The sequence below is a fragment of the Ictalurus punctatus genome, chromosome 16 (genome assembly GCF_001660625.3).
Source record: "Ictalurus punctatus breed USDA103 chromosome 16, Coco_2.0, whole genome shotgun sequence".
NCBI lineage: Eukaryota > Metazoa > Chordata > Actinopteri > Siluriformes > Ictaluridae > Ictalurus > Ictalurus punctatus.
The window spans coordinates 948,177-963,402 of record NC_030431.2 but is presented as its reverse complement, the minus strand read 5'-3'; the positions used below and the strand labels follow the sequence as shown (position 1 = coordinate 963,402).

The 15,226-nt window shown below is 41.6% G+C and overlaps 2 protein-coding genes across 4 annotated transcripts; both read right to left on the bottom strand.

Annotated features, from left to right (window-relative positions):
- Positions 1-102: 102 nt before the first annotated feature.
- smad4a (SMAD family member 4a) lies at positions 103-9,381 on the bottom strand. Of its 2 annotated transcripts, none has more exons than XM_017489261.3 (12): positions 9,065-9,381; positions 7,549-7,892; positions 6,662-6,830; positions 6,534-6,563; positions 6,161-6,370; positions 4,966-5,088; positions 4,695-4,802; positions 4,551-4,601; positions 3,443-3,626; positions 2,986-3,154; positions 2,635-2,773; positions 103-2,148 (listed from the first exon to the last, which is right to left on the bottom strand). In XM_017489261.3, the coding sequence occupies exons 2-12, from the start codon at positions 7,786-7,788 to the stop codon at positions 1,937-1,939; spliced, it is 1,635 nt and encodes a 544-aa protein (XP_017344750.1). In that variant the 5' UTR covers positions 7,789-7,892; positions 9,065-9,381; the 3' UTR covers positions 103-1,936. The 2 variants fall into 2 exon arrangements, with proteins under 2 accessions (XP_017344750.1, XP_017344748.1); XM_017489259.3 differs by having other exon boundaries at positions 6,656-6,830; positions 9,065-9,380.
- Positions 9,382-10,636: 1,255 nt separating this feature from the next.
- LOC108276621 (bone morphogenetic protein 10) lies at positions 10,637-14,981 on the bottom strand. 2 transcript variants are annotated; one of them, XM_017488424.3, is made up of 2 exons: positions 14,432-14,981; positions 10,637-13,833 (listed from the first exon to the last, which is right to left on the bottom strand). In XM_017488424.3, exons 1-2 carry the CDS (start codon positions 14,787-14,789, stop codon positions 12,911-12,913), a joined length of 1,281 nt encoding a protein of 426 aa, XP_017343913.1. In that variant the 5' UTR covers positions 14,790-14,981; the 3' UTR covers positions 10,637-12,910. The 2 variants fall into 2 exon arrangements, with proteins under 2 accessions (XP_017343913.1, XP_017343912.1); XM_017488423.3 differs by having other exon boundaries at positions 10,639-13,899; positions 14,432-14,979.
- Positions 14,982-15,226: the final 245 nt, after the last annotated feature.

Sequence of the window (15,226 nt, the reverse complement as noted above, 5' to 3'; positions counted from 1 at the left end):
TCGAGTTAACGTAGCAGGAAACGTGTAGAAGCTTGAATCAGACCGAAACTCTTAAAACATGAACACGTGTGTGAATGACAAAAACACACAAGACAGCAGAAATTGTTCAACATCCTAGTTTGAAATATATTTCGGTTAACTGATAAAATCGATTATCTACCTGAAAGAACAAGTGTTCCTATGGAAACTGCAATCCTCTTTGTTTTCAATACAAATTGCTATAGCATACATCAGGCTGCATAATCGTAAAAGTAGCAAAAAGAATCATACTAGGTAAGACTACTAAGACACATGCCGAGACGATTGTCTAAACTCGGTCAGTTTGTACTTAAAGCAAACGGGCCGAGACGTACACGCACAGGCTTTAAGTAATACTGACGTTATTCGCCGTTCTCTCTTTTCACATGGCTTCATGAGCGCATAGAAAACATGTTCGTTTTCCAGTTTCATTCTAATTAACACATTGATAAAGATTTATTCACTGAGAACATGTCAATTTGGAAACGTACACATTTACGAGTTTGGTGTGAAAGAGAGAGGGGGGTTATGAGGCTTGCTTCAAGGCCAAGTCTGTATGAAGTGGAATCACCACAAGCCCTTTCAACATGCATTTAAACATACAAAGCACAGAAGTATGGCTATTATTACTATTATTATTACGTTTTAATCTGTTAATTGTGTGAACAAACCCTACTGAAGGTTTAATGTCCCAATAATAAAACATTAACGTGTCGGGATAGTTGTGCTAAATGTTAGAGGAGAAATTCAGGAAGGGAGGGAAAATTTAAAACAAAACAAAAAAAATCAATAAAGTGCTATATTATTTGATAACGAATGGAAAAAAAATATATTGCGCCCGTCGTAACAGCTTTATATTACAAAGTACATGTATATAATTTCCCCTCAATCTTCCTATCTCTTACCTGTAGTAAAACCTGTTTAAATGATGTATTAGGAAATAATCAGGGTCAAAACTGGTTATAATTGCTTTACTCCCTTCCAACGAGAAAAATAATAATAAAACGCTACATGGTTAATAAGCTAAGGGATGGCTCGAATTTTGAAACAGCAGTTAAAGGAGCAATCTATCATCTCCAAGTGTAACAATCCTGTATTTTTATTTTAAACTATATTGTCATTGGGGCTAATTTGTTCATGTTAGGTTTCTGCTTACAGTTTTCTGTTGTGAATCTAACTTGGATCCCTGCTCAGTTTTCTGACTCTAGAAGCAAACATGCAGGATGAACGGATGATGTGGGGGTTGGGCTGGGGAAAAACAAGCAGAAAGACCGCAGGGGGGGAAGAAAAAAAAACAAAAAAACAAGTGGTTTTATAGTTAATGAGAAAGGCCTAGTTTCTGCACTATATTAATACACAGGTCAGCAACTTCATCATGGACCAATATGGCATAAACGTAAATCATTAAACATTCCTCTGTAAAGCGGTGATTAATTTCTGGCAGCGCAGACATGAAACGTCCCTGAACATCTTTGTGTTGCAGACTGTAGAAACTGCATCCATGGAGTCTGGAAAAAAACACCTTCAGTCGATATAAAGACGTTAAGTTCGTTATGCACTTCCTGGGTTTATAATATCTGCATGTGAAGAGTGTTCCTCCCATAACGCTCACACAATTTAATAGTTCGTTAATACAACCTTCGCGCCGTTGTCGGGGCCTCGAGAAGAACAGCAAGAATAAGGTGTTTGTGGATGAAATCAATCATGGAGCATCTTTCCACTGTTATTACCTATTAAAAAGTCTCATGTCTGTCGTGCCAACATCCATGAGCTCGCCTTTTGTTTAACAAGAGGCTGAGGGTCAGCTTTGAACTCGTCCACGCTGTCGCACAGTTCATCGGCATTAGTTACCTGATTGTGGAAAAACAAAACCTCGGTCGGTTCTGTGCCTGGCTCTAACGGGGAGAAAACGCTGCGCTCAGTCCAGCGGCTGGGGGTCTGCTATGGGCATGGTGTGCAGCACCTCGTCCAGCAGCTGCAGGGCCCGGTGCAGGTGGATCTCGATCCAGCATGGTGTCTCCTTAATGCTCTGCCTTGGATAATCGGGACCCCAGCCTTTCACGAAGCTCATGCGCAGGATGCACAGCCTGCGCAGGTCGTCCACGCCGATGCCAGCGGCTGCAGACAGACCTAGAGCAGAGCACAATACGCTGTGATCAGCAATAACACTACAATCATTTATAACTTCATTATGATTAGAAAAGGTGTGTGTGTGCAGTGCGCTTCCTGTTGTTTTTGCCACATTGCTCATTTCGATTCCTAAACATCAAACGCAAAACAAATGCAAAACGCAGCAAGCACACAGATAGTTTAGATAGGCGAAGAATATTTTACATTTGCATGAGTATGACTGATGACCTGAAAAGGGAAAAGAGTGTGGAAAACCTTTTTATGCAAATGTTTACAATGTGAATGATATCTTTATGTGCGAGCTATTATTACTAGTGCTAATTATTAAAACATCGGCTCGGGGACGGTTTAGGAGGACAGGAGAAAGATGAGCATGCGGTATATGGCAGAAGTATGGCGACCAAGCTTTCTTCGTTTAATAAAAAGGTCCATGTTACCAAGCTTTAATCACGAACCATTTTAGAAAAACCAAAGGCCGTTACTTACTGATTGCGGGGGCGATGCCGCCCACAGATCCGGGCCCAGGGATGTTTCCAGCCACCGCCGCTGCCTGAGCTGCAGCCGCTGCCTGAGCCGTAGCCGCCTGCTGCTGCATTTGCCGGTGACACTGACGCAGGTCAAACACCTGCATCACAGCAACAAGGGAATAAAGCAGTGCCATAACTTATGAGGCGATGTTTTGATCCTATAAAAAAATTTTTGGATGAATGTCACTCAGCTAACAAGAAAGGAATTGAATCTGAGGTCACCAAACATTCCACATCAGTTGTCGTTCCCATAAAAACAGGATAAAAGTGTATAGTGCAGAATATCCTTACAGACACAAATCAGTCTCACCTTGATGTACGCGCTCGGGTAGATCTTATGCACGGCGTCTCCAGGGGCACGGCCAGCCTCTCGATCCAAGTAGTAGCTCTGCACGAAGACGGCGTGGTCACTGAGGCAGCGCACCCACACATCACCCTCACCTTTACACTCCAGCTGGACGCCTTTACCAATGTGCAGCCTGGAAACCAACAAATCCGTGTTAAACCCTACTGTTACCCCTTCTGCTCCGGTTAAAATGGTGCATCTGAATTTATTAAACGTGGAATAACAAACTGGTCTTGGAACAGAAAGACGACATTCATGCAAAGTCATATTCCCTCCACATTCACGTCTCAAGACAGACACACACAATGCACTACATACAATTCAAATAACTGAACGCGTTACACTAGTGTAATAACGAACGGTAAATAAGGACTTTGCGAAACAGATGATAAGTTGATGTCATTTGAAACGTTACTCAGACCTTGCTCTTTCGATGGCCTCGGTTCTGTGCACGTTGCTTAGCTGGCCCAGACAAAAGCGGTCTCCTCCTGATGGGTCCACATAGCCATCCACAGTCACGATGGGGCAGTTTGAGGGAACCTTAAAAGTCTCGCCGACCTGCACGTCCATCTCAAAGTAGGCGATGGAGCACCAGTACTCAGGAGCTGGGTCAGGAAAAAACAAACATGCACTCAAAAATGTATTCGTTTTCATTTGATGTAACTGTAACAAATGAGGGTGACTGGACTTGTATAATCCGGAAGACATTATGCTTCTCATCCCCCAGGGGGTGTAACATTACTTCAGGGGTAATTCCATTTAATACTATCGAATAACTAATCCAATAACCTGGATAACTGAAACCCGTCATACTCACTGAAGAATGGACTCTGGGCACCCACTAGTCAATTCCAATTCAGAGTGCCCGAGTAATATGATTATAAACGTATTCTTTAAGCATCCTGATGTAGAGCACTCTTATTTCTGTAGCTTACATTGTGCTCCCCTCCCCAACGTATTCATTTCTTTCATTAGTAAACAAAATTTTTATTTTTTTTTTAAACTGATGGCTCAGAGCGAAATATTCCGAAAAGGAGTCGATAAGTGTGCAGTGTAGGTGTGAACTCCTTTAATACTGTTTAAAAAGCATCCCAGGGAAATTCCTCAAGAAATCGGTCGAGAAAATGCAAAGAATACATTTCTGGAAATTCTCAGTTTAAAAAAAAAAAAAAAAAAAAAAAAACGTGTCTACTTTGAAGATGCTAAAATATTATTGTTAAGTTATTTTGGACTTTTTATCACAACATAATTCACATAGTTCCATTTGTGTTTCTCCAGAGTTTTGATGACTTCATTATTATTATAAAACGTGGGGGGGGGGGGGGGGGGGGGGGAATAAACAAACATAAAGAATGAGTGTTTCTAAACTATTGACTGGTAATGCGAGTGGCTCTCTCTCTCTCCATATACATCACATACACACACATGCCTACACTTATTTTATTTAATCAATGTCTATACCATAAAGCCAGACTATCTAACATGTGTCTGTGAAGGGAACTTAAAGACACTGAACAACAAGTGCTTACCTGGGTGGTTTGAAATCGGTGGCTGAAATGCTATTTCATTGTGTACAGGCCCTGAGGGGAACAAAAAACAAAACAAAACAATCGATCAGATAAACAGGGCTGAGCTGGGAATCTACTCCAGCACTATCAGAGATTTAAACTTACAGTAGTGTCCTGGATGGTGCATGGGTGGATGATGTTGTATATGCCCGTTCTGTTGTGGAGGCACACCGGGAGTAAAACTGCTGCTTCTTGTCCAAGTGGAGGTGGCATCTAAAGGGCACAGGTGAAAAATACAAGCTCTGAAGCAAAATTTCCTCCAGCGTTTGTGTTTTCAGCTAAATGAGTCACCACATCAAAAGTAAAAGGAGCTTTCGCTCGTGCATAATGATGCTGAATAGATGCCGAAAAGCTTTCCGGTCGGGAAGAAGCTTACTGTGATGGTAAGTGGAGGAGTTGCCTGGGGGAAAGCCGTTCTGCTGCGTCCCCTGAACTGTTCCCGAAGCAATCTGTAGCAGCCCCTCGGTGCTACGGCTCCCTGAGAGGATACTGGGCTGAGCTGAGGAAAGAGAGTGGGATTTTATTTCTTCTATATGGTTAAGGACACAGGACCAGAGTCATCAATATCAATTACTCACAAGGATGGTAATAGTTTAGCAGAAAATAATACATTCAGAAATATGTCAATTTTACTACACAAATACAAAACATGACCAAGAACACCATCCGTCCTAAGTAGAACACTCTTGCTGAAAAGCTTAGTATTGATAACACGCCGAAACGACAATCTATGGGTGCTTCTCAGTAATTCAACACCTTCCCAATCCTACAACTTCCTTCAAATGTTGACTCAGAAATAGACAGAAGCAGAAGTCCTTCTCAGAATCATTATCAAGGAAATAGCAATCATTTTAAAGTGATCAGAAAGCCAGTTTTGTTTTTAACAGTAAAGATAGACAGGTGCTTCTGACACCTAAATATTTCTGATATAATTCTACGACACATTCTTTCCTTTTCCAAAGGAAGGCCAACAAATGATAATCAGCAAATTAACAAGGACATCAAGATCAATTGGTACAAAAATAAAACTTGATCACGATGTGCTAGTTTGCATAACGCTTGCAGACATTAGGTTGACAACAGATTAAAAAAAAAAAAAAACTTAATTGTACGTTCAATATTACTGGATTACATCATCCGACACATGCTTCCTCCGAGATGCACGGAGCCATCTTCAAACTGCTGCTCATGTCACATGGCAGCTGGAGGCGATTCTGCTCACAGACGCCCACGATTAGCTAGCATCGCTTTGATCCATGGAGAAGCGAGAGCGCAGTGTTATCCTTCGATCCTTGACATACACATCAAGCCACGAATAGCTATTTTATAGCTGGGATTCAAACTCAGGAGCCAGTACATGCAGATCTTTTACACCCAGTAACAGATGCTACAGCTGAGAAACCAAGCGACACTGCCTTAAAGTGACTGTTTACTCTCATTTGGCAAACACGTTAAGTGTTGACTGCTCTGTCCTCGTGCAGTCAAGTGGGTGGGAGGCGCGAGAAAACACAAAAAAAGGATGTAAGAAAAGGAGAAGGGGAAGTGCGATGAAAGAAATGAGAAGGTCTTACTTGAGGATCCCACAGGGATACTGGAGAAGGCAGAGGTGGAGGCTGAGCTGCTGCCTTCAGTAGGAGGGAGTAGGGCAGGACTGCTGAAGGCCGGCTCAGGCATGGGTCTTGTAGGAGGGTGCTGGATGGTCTGGATGTGGCCCTCAGAACTGGGTAAAGACGACGGGCAATCATAATCATACTCGTCTTTCACCATAAGGCCAGAGGAACCTGGAATGTGTAAGACATAGCTTGTGTTAACACAGCTTTTAATAATGAGGCGTGTTGGGTATAACATCTTTGGCCTGTAAAACTCGACATAAACTACTAACACCAAAAGGAGTGAAAATCAGGATGAAATAGAAGTATATCAAGAGACAAACGTGCGACTCACCTGTACCAGAGAGTGTAAGTCCAGACAGGTCTGTGGAGGAAAAACATAACGCTCGAGCTTAACACACGTATAGAGGAGACCACAAACCACGGCATGGTTACAATGCGAGCTCTCTGACTGACCTATACCTGGTGAAACCACTCGCTCGTAGTGGTAAGGGTTCACGCAGACGCTGTCACACTTCAGGTCGAAGGCGAACTGGCAGTATTTGACGTGCTTTAACTCGTTCTTGTGGAGGTCGGGCCACCGCCACAGGCGGGCGTAGATCACGTGAGGGAAACCTTTACGTCCAGCCACCTTAAAGACAATAGAGAAGACACTTGAGCCTGGAAACCAAAACTGAGAAGCAACAGAGGAACAGAGTAAACATGGGGATAGAATTACAAACAGCATGTGTTACTGTATACACATGCTCGAGAGAGAAAAGGTTTGGTATGGAAAATTCACACTACGGTAATTGTACATCATGATTTCCAGTTTATTACGTGATCCGAGAACATCGACTGAGCAGCTGCACGGCGCGAGATAACTTACACGGTTAAAGAAGCTACCCTACAGGACTCGTCACTTTTAAACGTTTTTGCTGTACAAACAGTTTGTCTTTCTCGGTGTCTCTCTCGTTATTTATTTACAGTTGTTGATTATCTTTTTACACAGCAACTCTGACAGCAGTGCATTCACAGGGACTTGGATGGCGAATGCTCCACATAAACCGAGTCTAGTAAAGGAACGACTTTTAATATAATAATGGGAACTAACCTGCTTCCAAAATATTAAATATAACTATAAACACACAGACATTCAATAAATAAATATTTTTTAGAATTAGCAAATTGCTGTGGTATACCACAAATAAAACCCTTAACAGTCCAACCACCGGGTCATTGTAGGGAAATAATCAATGGCATGTCTCGTTATGTTTTATTCCCTAAATAGCACAACCATATACTGTAGGTATAAGTAAACCATCATGCTCCTAGTCTGGTCAGATGGAAACATGCAGGTCTTCATGCACCTGAAGCCGTCCGTCCAGAGTGCGCTGGATGGTCACACACTTGCTGGGATGAGCTCCGTTGGTGGTGATGGCAGTGATGAGCGAGTCAAGTTCATCCTTCTTCTCTTTCAGCTTTTTCACCAGGCTCTCGATGGCTCGTTTGGCGAACGTCTCGCTCTCGCCGCCCTGCCTGTGGCACATCAGGCTGTGCACGATGCTCAGGCAGGCGTCGTTGCTGGTCGGCGTGTTCGTGATCGACATCCTGACTGACCTCGCTTGTCGCTGAGCCTCTTTAAAACGGTCTCACCAGATGTTCAGAAACGCATCAACAGGCTGCGTTCTGGTGCGTCCATTCAATTCTCAACCTGAAAGAAACGCGGTTTGATTAGATAACTGTAGAACGGGGGGAAAAACGTCAACACAAGACATACCTGAGATGCTGTCTAGATTTATTAGAGTGCGTTTTGCACTTCAGGGAAACCATCATTAATATTACACGGAAGGACAAACCCACCCTGAACGACTTGCTTATAAATATTTACATTCAACACGTACCTATTTATTTTATGCTCAAACTCTGAATTAACTTTTTTTCAACAGGGGTTGGTTCACATACATTTGGATAAAATGATACTAAACTGCCCAAAATGTTGTTCAACTAGGGAATGACCCATTACCAATTACCGTTTCCATTAAAACCATTACAAATTCTATGATAGGTTCTATTGGTTTTTAGCAACAGACCAGGGATATCATTGCTGAAAAACAATCCACAAGACAAAAAAGCTCTTGCTCTTTTTGTTTTTAGGACCCGATTGTTTAAATAATGAGATTCAATAATCAACATCTGTGATGCGTTTCAGGGTGGAATTCTGATTTATTACCGTGAAACCGTGATCTTTATGTCGATTCGGTTATCATACCGTCCACTATTCAAACCGTAACTCCAACAGGAATACGTAACTCAGTCAAATCAGTTTAACAAGGTGGTGAAATGAATAAACATCCGTGAAGCTCTACTCGTTCGATTAGTCTCAACATAAAACTCGCTTTAAAAAAAAAAAAAATAAAAAAATGAAAAAAAAAAAAAAAAAAAGGTACTAAGAAAAATAAAATCAAGCATACACAGCGTTAGCCAGAATGCTAGTGGAGGTTAGAGGACACAGTTGGAAGTGTATTCCCATAGCATACTATTCATTCAATTACTAAATAAATAAATATTAAATACTTTTGATAAAAAAAAAATAAAGACGGTGACTCTTATTAAATAAATTACTGCATAGTTTCAACACTGTGTACCCGAGGTTATCTCAGTTATCACACTCGCTGCTAGCTAGCCGCCCATCAAGCTAATATGAATAGCTAGCAAAGGGTTCGTTAGCTAACGTCAACAAGCTAGGACTTACACAAACTTTCAGTAGCTTGTGTTATGTTACTGTGGCACTTCTGTTCAGTTTCACATATTTAAAAGTAATTATTCCTTAACTCCCCTTCAAGAAAACACAATGTTTATCAGCGTTAAAGACGGTAACGTTACCTTGGTAATTCGCTGCTGAGTGAGTAACGAGTTAGCTAAACTAAGCTAAGCTAAGATAAGATAAACTAAGCTAAGCTAAGCTAAGATGGATACGTCCACTCTCTCGTTTAAAATAAAGTCAGTAAAACAAACAAACCAAAAAAAAACTCACGCCCTACATTTGCGTTGGAGTGATATCCGATATATGTAGAAAATAAAAAGGCTACATTAAGCATAAGCGAAAAGAAGTGGTACTTTTGAACAAAAATAAACACGCGAGCCTCGGAGCTCGTGCACCATCTTACGCCCAGCAGCTGCTTTGATTTTCCATAGCAATATGGCGAATTGCGCATGCGCAAAACTGGCTAGGAAAACTAGAAATAATACGGCGAGGAGTCATAAAGCCGCAGGCCGCTAGAGTGCGCTCGTGTGATAGGGACAAGAAAGAGGTGACGTTCCCTGATGTCTGGAACTGAGATTATGTGAAATATAGTCAGGGTTGTTGTTTTTTTAATCTTCACAACCCAATAATAAAAATGTTAATATAATAGTACCGACTATAGATATAATAAATGATAGATTTATTATTAAGTTGGTATAGTTATGATGTGGAAAGGTAGAACCAGTATTAAGTTATGGCATAAATGCAATCCGGGTCATTTTGAATTTTTAATTTCACAATTTAGGGCAACAGTATTAATAGATAATCTTTCATTTAATCCAGGTTAAAGTTTAATCTACTAGTATAGTATTAAGTTTGCCAGCACTGCATTTGGTTTTTTATTTTTTATTTATTTATTTATTTTGTATAGGCAAAAAAAGATTGCTACCAAAGTTTGGTTAGTTACCAAAATATAACCCCTATGGATTAAATCTACTTTCCAGTATTGTTTTTAACATACCCTTGGTTAAACTCCACCTACTATTTCCGCTTAGAGGAACCCATCACCATCAAGGGCTGGACTATTTCTTTCAGTGTGATGGAAGTTTTTAAAGCTAGGACTCCAGGACTCAAGGGATCAATTGAACATGTTGAGACTTAAGCAGAACTTACCCAGAAGGCATTGTGATCTTTTTAAAACAGAAATAAAAGTGTTAAAAACAGTAGAGCCTGCCAGGCCCTGGCCCAGTTCTTGTTCTAAATCCTAAGGTCCTCCGTTAGACCCATATTTTGGTCACAGAGCAGGTGTACTAAAGGTGTAATGGGTTTAGACTGAAGGGGGGGGGGGGGGGGGGTGACTGGGACATGGTGAACATGTCTTGTTGCTGAAACAGCAGATGTAAAAGGGTTTCAATCTTCTCACTGTAGCGCTATTGAAATTCAGCAGTTTTGTTAGCTTTCCTCGAAGGAAATTACTGTAATTATGTATGGGAAGTGATTGATGTCAAAAGTAGTGAACTGCAAAACCTTAAAGAAAGTGCTGAGTGTCATAATTACACACAGGTGTTTAACAATGTTAGTAGCATTGTTTTTTTATTATAAAATATATAATACCTAAGCACTATTGAATTCGCAAAAGTGATTGGTCAAAAGGCGTTATTCATTTTCAGACAGTAGTTCCGGTTGCCAGGTTGTGCACAGGTTTATTTTTAATTCTCTCATACGTCAATGTTTTCATAGCAACAACTCATTACCAGAGACTTGTACAGTAGATGCTCCATATAATCTAAGATTAAAAATAAATGGGTTAAAACATTTTTTTATTTAACCAGATTGAGCCTTCAAACCTCAAAGCATTAAATGTTGAATGGCCTTGCCGGATGACAAAAAAAAAATCCTTCAATTATGAGGGATGAATGGCCTTAATTTGTGTTTTTGCATAACAATACCACCACATTTGAATAGAGATACACTCAGGGAAAGACAAAGGGTCAGAACATTGGATCAACCTTATCAGTCTTATTTAAATAAATGCTTCTTTAGTTTGGCATGAGGGTGCTGGGTAACTCATTGGAGGACAGAGAAGGAGATTTATGGGGAGGAAGTGGTCATAGGTGTGAACACGAGCCGAAAACACACTGGAATCCGGCGGCTATGTGCCATGGCTGGACCCCACTTGGGTTGAGATCATCATCTTGAGTGATGGCGTGCAAGCTTCCCAGCTCTGACACCTCGTTATCACAGCCATGTGGAAGAGAGTGTGGCAGAGGCTCGCATGGCATGTGGCGCTTCGTGACTATGGACAGCTTGGGTAGATTATGGTCAATCAATCAGAGGAACAAGCAAGAACTTAAACGTCAAGTTACACTTGCAGGTACACTCATTGTTATAAGTGTTACAATAACAGGCAGGTCATTTTGTCCTGTAAAGAGAATGAAATGGTGTAACGCAAGTCAACGATTAGAAAGATCATATAGAATTTCAGGCCTAATATCGAGCATGTCTCAACCTTTTTGCTTTGAACAATTTTCCTAATACCACAAAATTGGAATCGATAACAATTAGACGAAACACTCGGAGATGTGCTGTCCCAGGAAAATAATCAATGACAAAGTGCTGTGATGTGAAGCTGAGCTCCTTTTACCACCCTGAAGTTGATTATTTCCAGCATATATATATACAGCATATATACTATACTTTCTCTCACTCTCTCGCTCTCTCTCGCTCTCTCTCTTTATGTAACTGAGAAACTGCAATGCCTTTGTCCTCAATTAATACACATCTTTCATTTGAATGACAGCCAACCTCTACTGTTCAAGTTGTTGCTATAGAAAATTAATCAACGTTTATGTACTGTAACATTGATGGAAGGACTCTCCAGTGCCAGAACTTTGTAACAGTCAGAGGTAAAGCTGTAACTTTAGGTTTGTCTGACATGGAAAAGTCTTCCTTTGTTTGTTTGTTTGTTTTATTAACTTCAAGAGAAACAGAGGGAACTATTTGTAGCTTCTATAACATAAGCGATAACAAGAACTAACCTTTTTTTTTGTGGATGTCCCACAACATTAATCCATCCATCCGTCCATTTTCCGTACCGCTTATCCCTACACAGGGTTGTGGGGAGCCTGGAGCCTATCCCGTGGAACTCGGAGCACAAGGCAGGGGACACCAGGGACAGGTGCCAACCCATCACACACCCATTCACACACGACGGACAATTTGGGAATGCCGATTAGCTTACAAAACGTGTGTTTGGATTGAGGGAAACCAGCAGACCCGGAGGAAACCCCCGAAGCACGTTGAGAACCTGCAAGCTTTAAATGTAACTATAAATGGATAAAGAGTATGTTGTGTCATTGCTTAATAAATAAATGATCATTGTTGTGGTATAAGAGGAATAAAACACTTCAGGACTTGCTGTTATAGGACAATAATCCGCTTTGTGGTACTAACCGCACCCCCGCCTGTCATCACACCAGCCAATCGTTGGTTATTTTCCTATAACAGTACATCCCAAGTGTTTTACGCCTTACTAGTCCAGGAAAATGATGGTGTCTTGAGTTTTAAACCAAGGTTATTTTTCTCTTTATTATAATTATGAAATGGGTTTGAAAGCACTATATTCTAGACTGCAGCAAATAATTTTATACAATAAAAAAAGCACTAGTCTACGTTATAAATAGCAGGTACATATTAAGTGAAATTTCATTAATGTCTCTTTTGCTCCATGATGTTCATCAATTCCATGCCAGGTTACAGTGTCTGTATATTTCACATAGCAGCATGCTACTCACAATACATTTTTTTTTTTTTAAATACCTCTACAAAGAGTCGCTAGATAAGTTGTTAATTATCACACAAAGGCAACATCATTGTTGATCACGGTGCATTTATCTGTTCATATTTATCATCTGATCGGGCCTCTCAATGTTGTCTATTTGGGTTGTCAGCCAATTGTGGAGAGAGTTTATGAGAGCTTAACGATCTCATCTGCAGCCGCACTCGGCCACCACCATGCCTTCGTATTTGTGCTGGAAAATGACATGGCCGTTCTCATTTTCGTACAGCAGAGATATCGGTTCCAGCTTAGTGGGCACGCAACATGCTTGTGAGACCTTCTGAGGGCTTTTCAAATTGACCAGTGTTTGGATAATGGCATGCTTGGTGGGTGTCACTTGTGGAAGTAATGGATAATTGCACACCCCGTGACATGTGTAGGCCTCGAAGCCTGGTGGTGCAACAATCCACGAGTCCCAGCCTATCTCTTTAAAATCCACATAGAGTGCAGTCCTCTTGCATTGGCTTCCTTTGGCGTTGCGGCGGGTTCGCGGCGCACTGTCGTAGATCATGTTGGAGCGCATTTGCATTAAAAGGGCCTCGTTTTGTTGTTTGCCGCTGTCGTCGTTTTCATCCAGCAACAGTTCACTGAGCTCTAACAGGCCGGTGTTGTCTTCTGTTGTCTTCTTTGACTGGTCCTTATCACTTTCGTTATCTGAGAAGACAATCAGGACTGGTTCGTGCTTTCCTCCCACGCTCCTTTCAATGTCCAGGCTGATAAAAATAGCACTCTTGTCTTCATCCTGTAGCTCACTGTCATTCTCACTTTCCACCTGCAGCTCAAGCCACTGGCTCGTGCGTTCCAGGTCTCGCCAGCGCAGAACAGCGTCAGTCAGATCGAACACCTCCCATCCGCTCTCTTTGACCTGGCCATGCCTTACCACAATCTCCTGCATACTGGTCAAATTGGTCTCCACGGTTTCACCCTCAGAACGCCGAAACGAAGGACCGCCTTCCACTTGCCTCTCAAAAACGGTTACCTTCCAGTCAACACCATTGTCGCGCTGAGGATCTCGATGTACCAGCATGTAGAGGCGGAGCTCGGCGGCAATAATGCGCTCCTGACGTGGGACTGAGATATTGAACATGAGAGGGTACATAATCACACCTCTTCTTGTCACGCTACAGGGGGAGGAGTCTGTAAATAACAAGTCGCTGCTGATTACTAACAGTAATTGTATATGATTTGAATCAGAGTTTGGTATACAGCTTTGAAACTGGAATTCAATTCTTCTATTTACACAGAAAGGCAATGATGATGAAACGAAACAATAAACAGTTTTCATCTCTTGCAAAAGTGGATGATGTTTAGCGTGAAGCAGAAAGGAGAGTGACAAGACGAGCAAAGCTATGGCAACAAAATGGCCCCTTTAAAACGGTGATTATTCATGTTGAAGTGGATGTTAAGGGAGGTGGTTATGAAATGTCAACGGTATTAAAAAAGAACAATTTGTTCTAGTGTGATTTTAATTACAGGTTTTTTTTAAAAAAAAACAACAAAAAAAAACAATGTACTTAGTAACATTGTTTATCAAGTAGAAATATTCACCAGCCAGATAATGGCTTTGGGAATAAGCGATAATAATAAATATAACCAAAGTGAATTAACTAATGATCTTAAACACATCACATGCAGCTAATGAAGAAACAAACATCAAGAATGAGCGTACCCTCATTCTTGAAACTCCGTGCAATATTTGCTGCAGGTCTGGTGCTGCGATCCTTAGTGTAGTGGTTGTACATTTCCAGCATGTACTCCGGTGGCTCGATACGGGCAGCCCGGGGCCTCGGCTTCGGCTCGTGCGCTGTTAAATTTAACACGTTGAGGAACTGGCCTAGAAGTGCCTGAACATCTACATTATCATCCCGGTCCAGCGTAGATGCATCCACCGCTCCAAGACCTCCTGAAAATGCCTCGTCAAGGGAAGGGATTGGACTCGTTTGACCACAGCGAGGTAGCAGCAAGATGCAAAGGATTAGAGACCTAACATACCGAGTCCCGAGCACGGACATCTCTGAGACAGCCATTAGTCGAGATCAAACCTTCTCCTCTAGGACGAATATAGAGATAAGGTGAATAATCTTGGTCTCCTGGGTAGACTTGTAAACTCGTCCCACGTTTTCTGTCCAGACTGATGTGGGTGGATGTGTGTGTGTGTGTGTGTGTGTGTGTGTGTGGGAGAGAAAGGGGTGAACAAACAACCATGTCCTTATAGACAAGGTCGTTGCTGTCAACCTCATCGTGCTGACAAGTTTGGAGATGTTGCCACTCGCTCGGGCCCTGGCCCTCTTATAACACGGGTGGCAAGAGCCGAAGAGTTCACCACTCATCCTGTATCTTCTTTCCATGCATACCTTGCTTTGTGACTTTCAGCTCAACCCCGTCGTCTAACCAGAAAAAAAGGTCTTTCAAAAGATCGTGTTTCATCTGATATTGTACATTTCACTGTGACTGCTCATGTTAT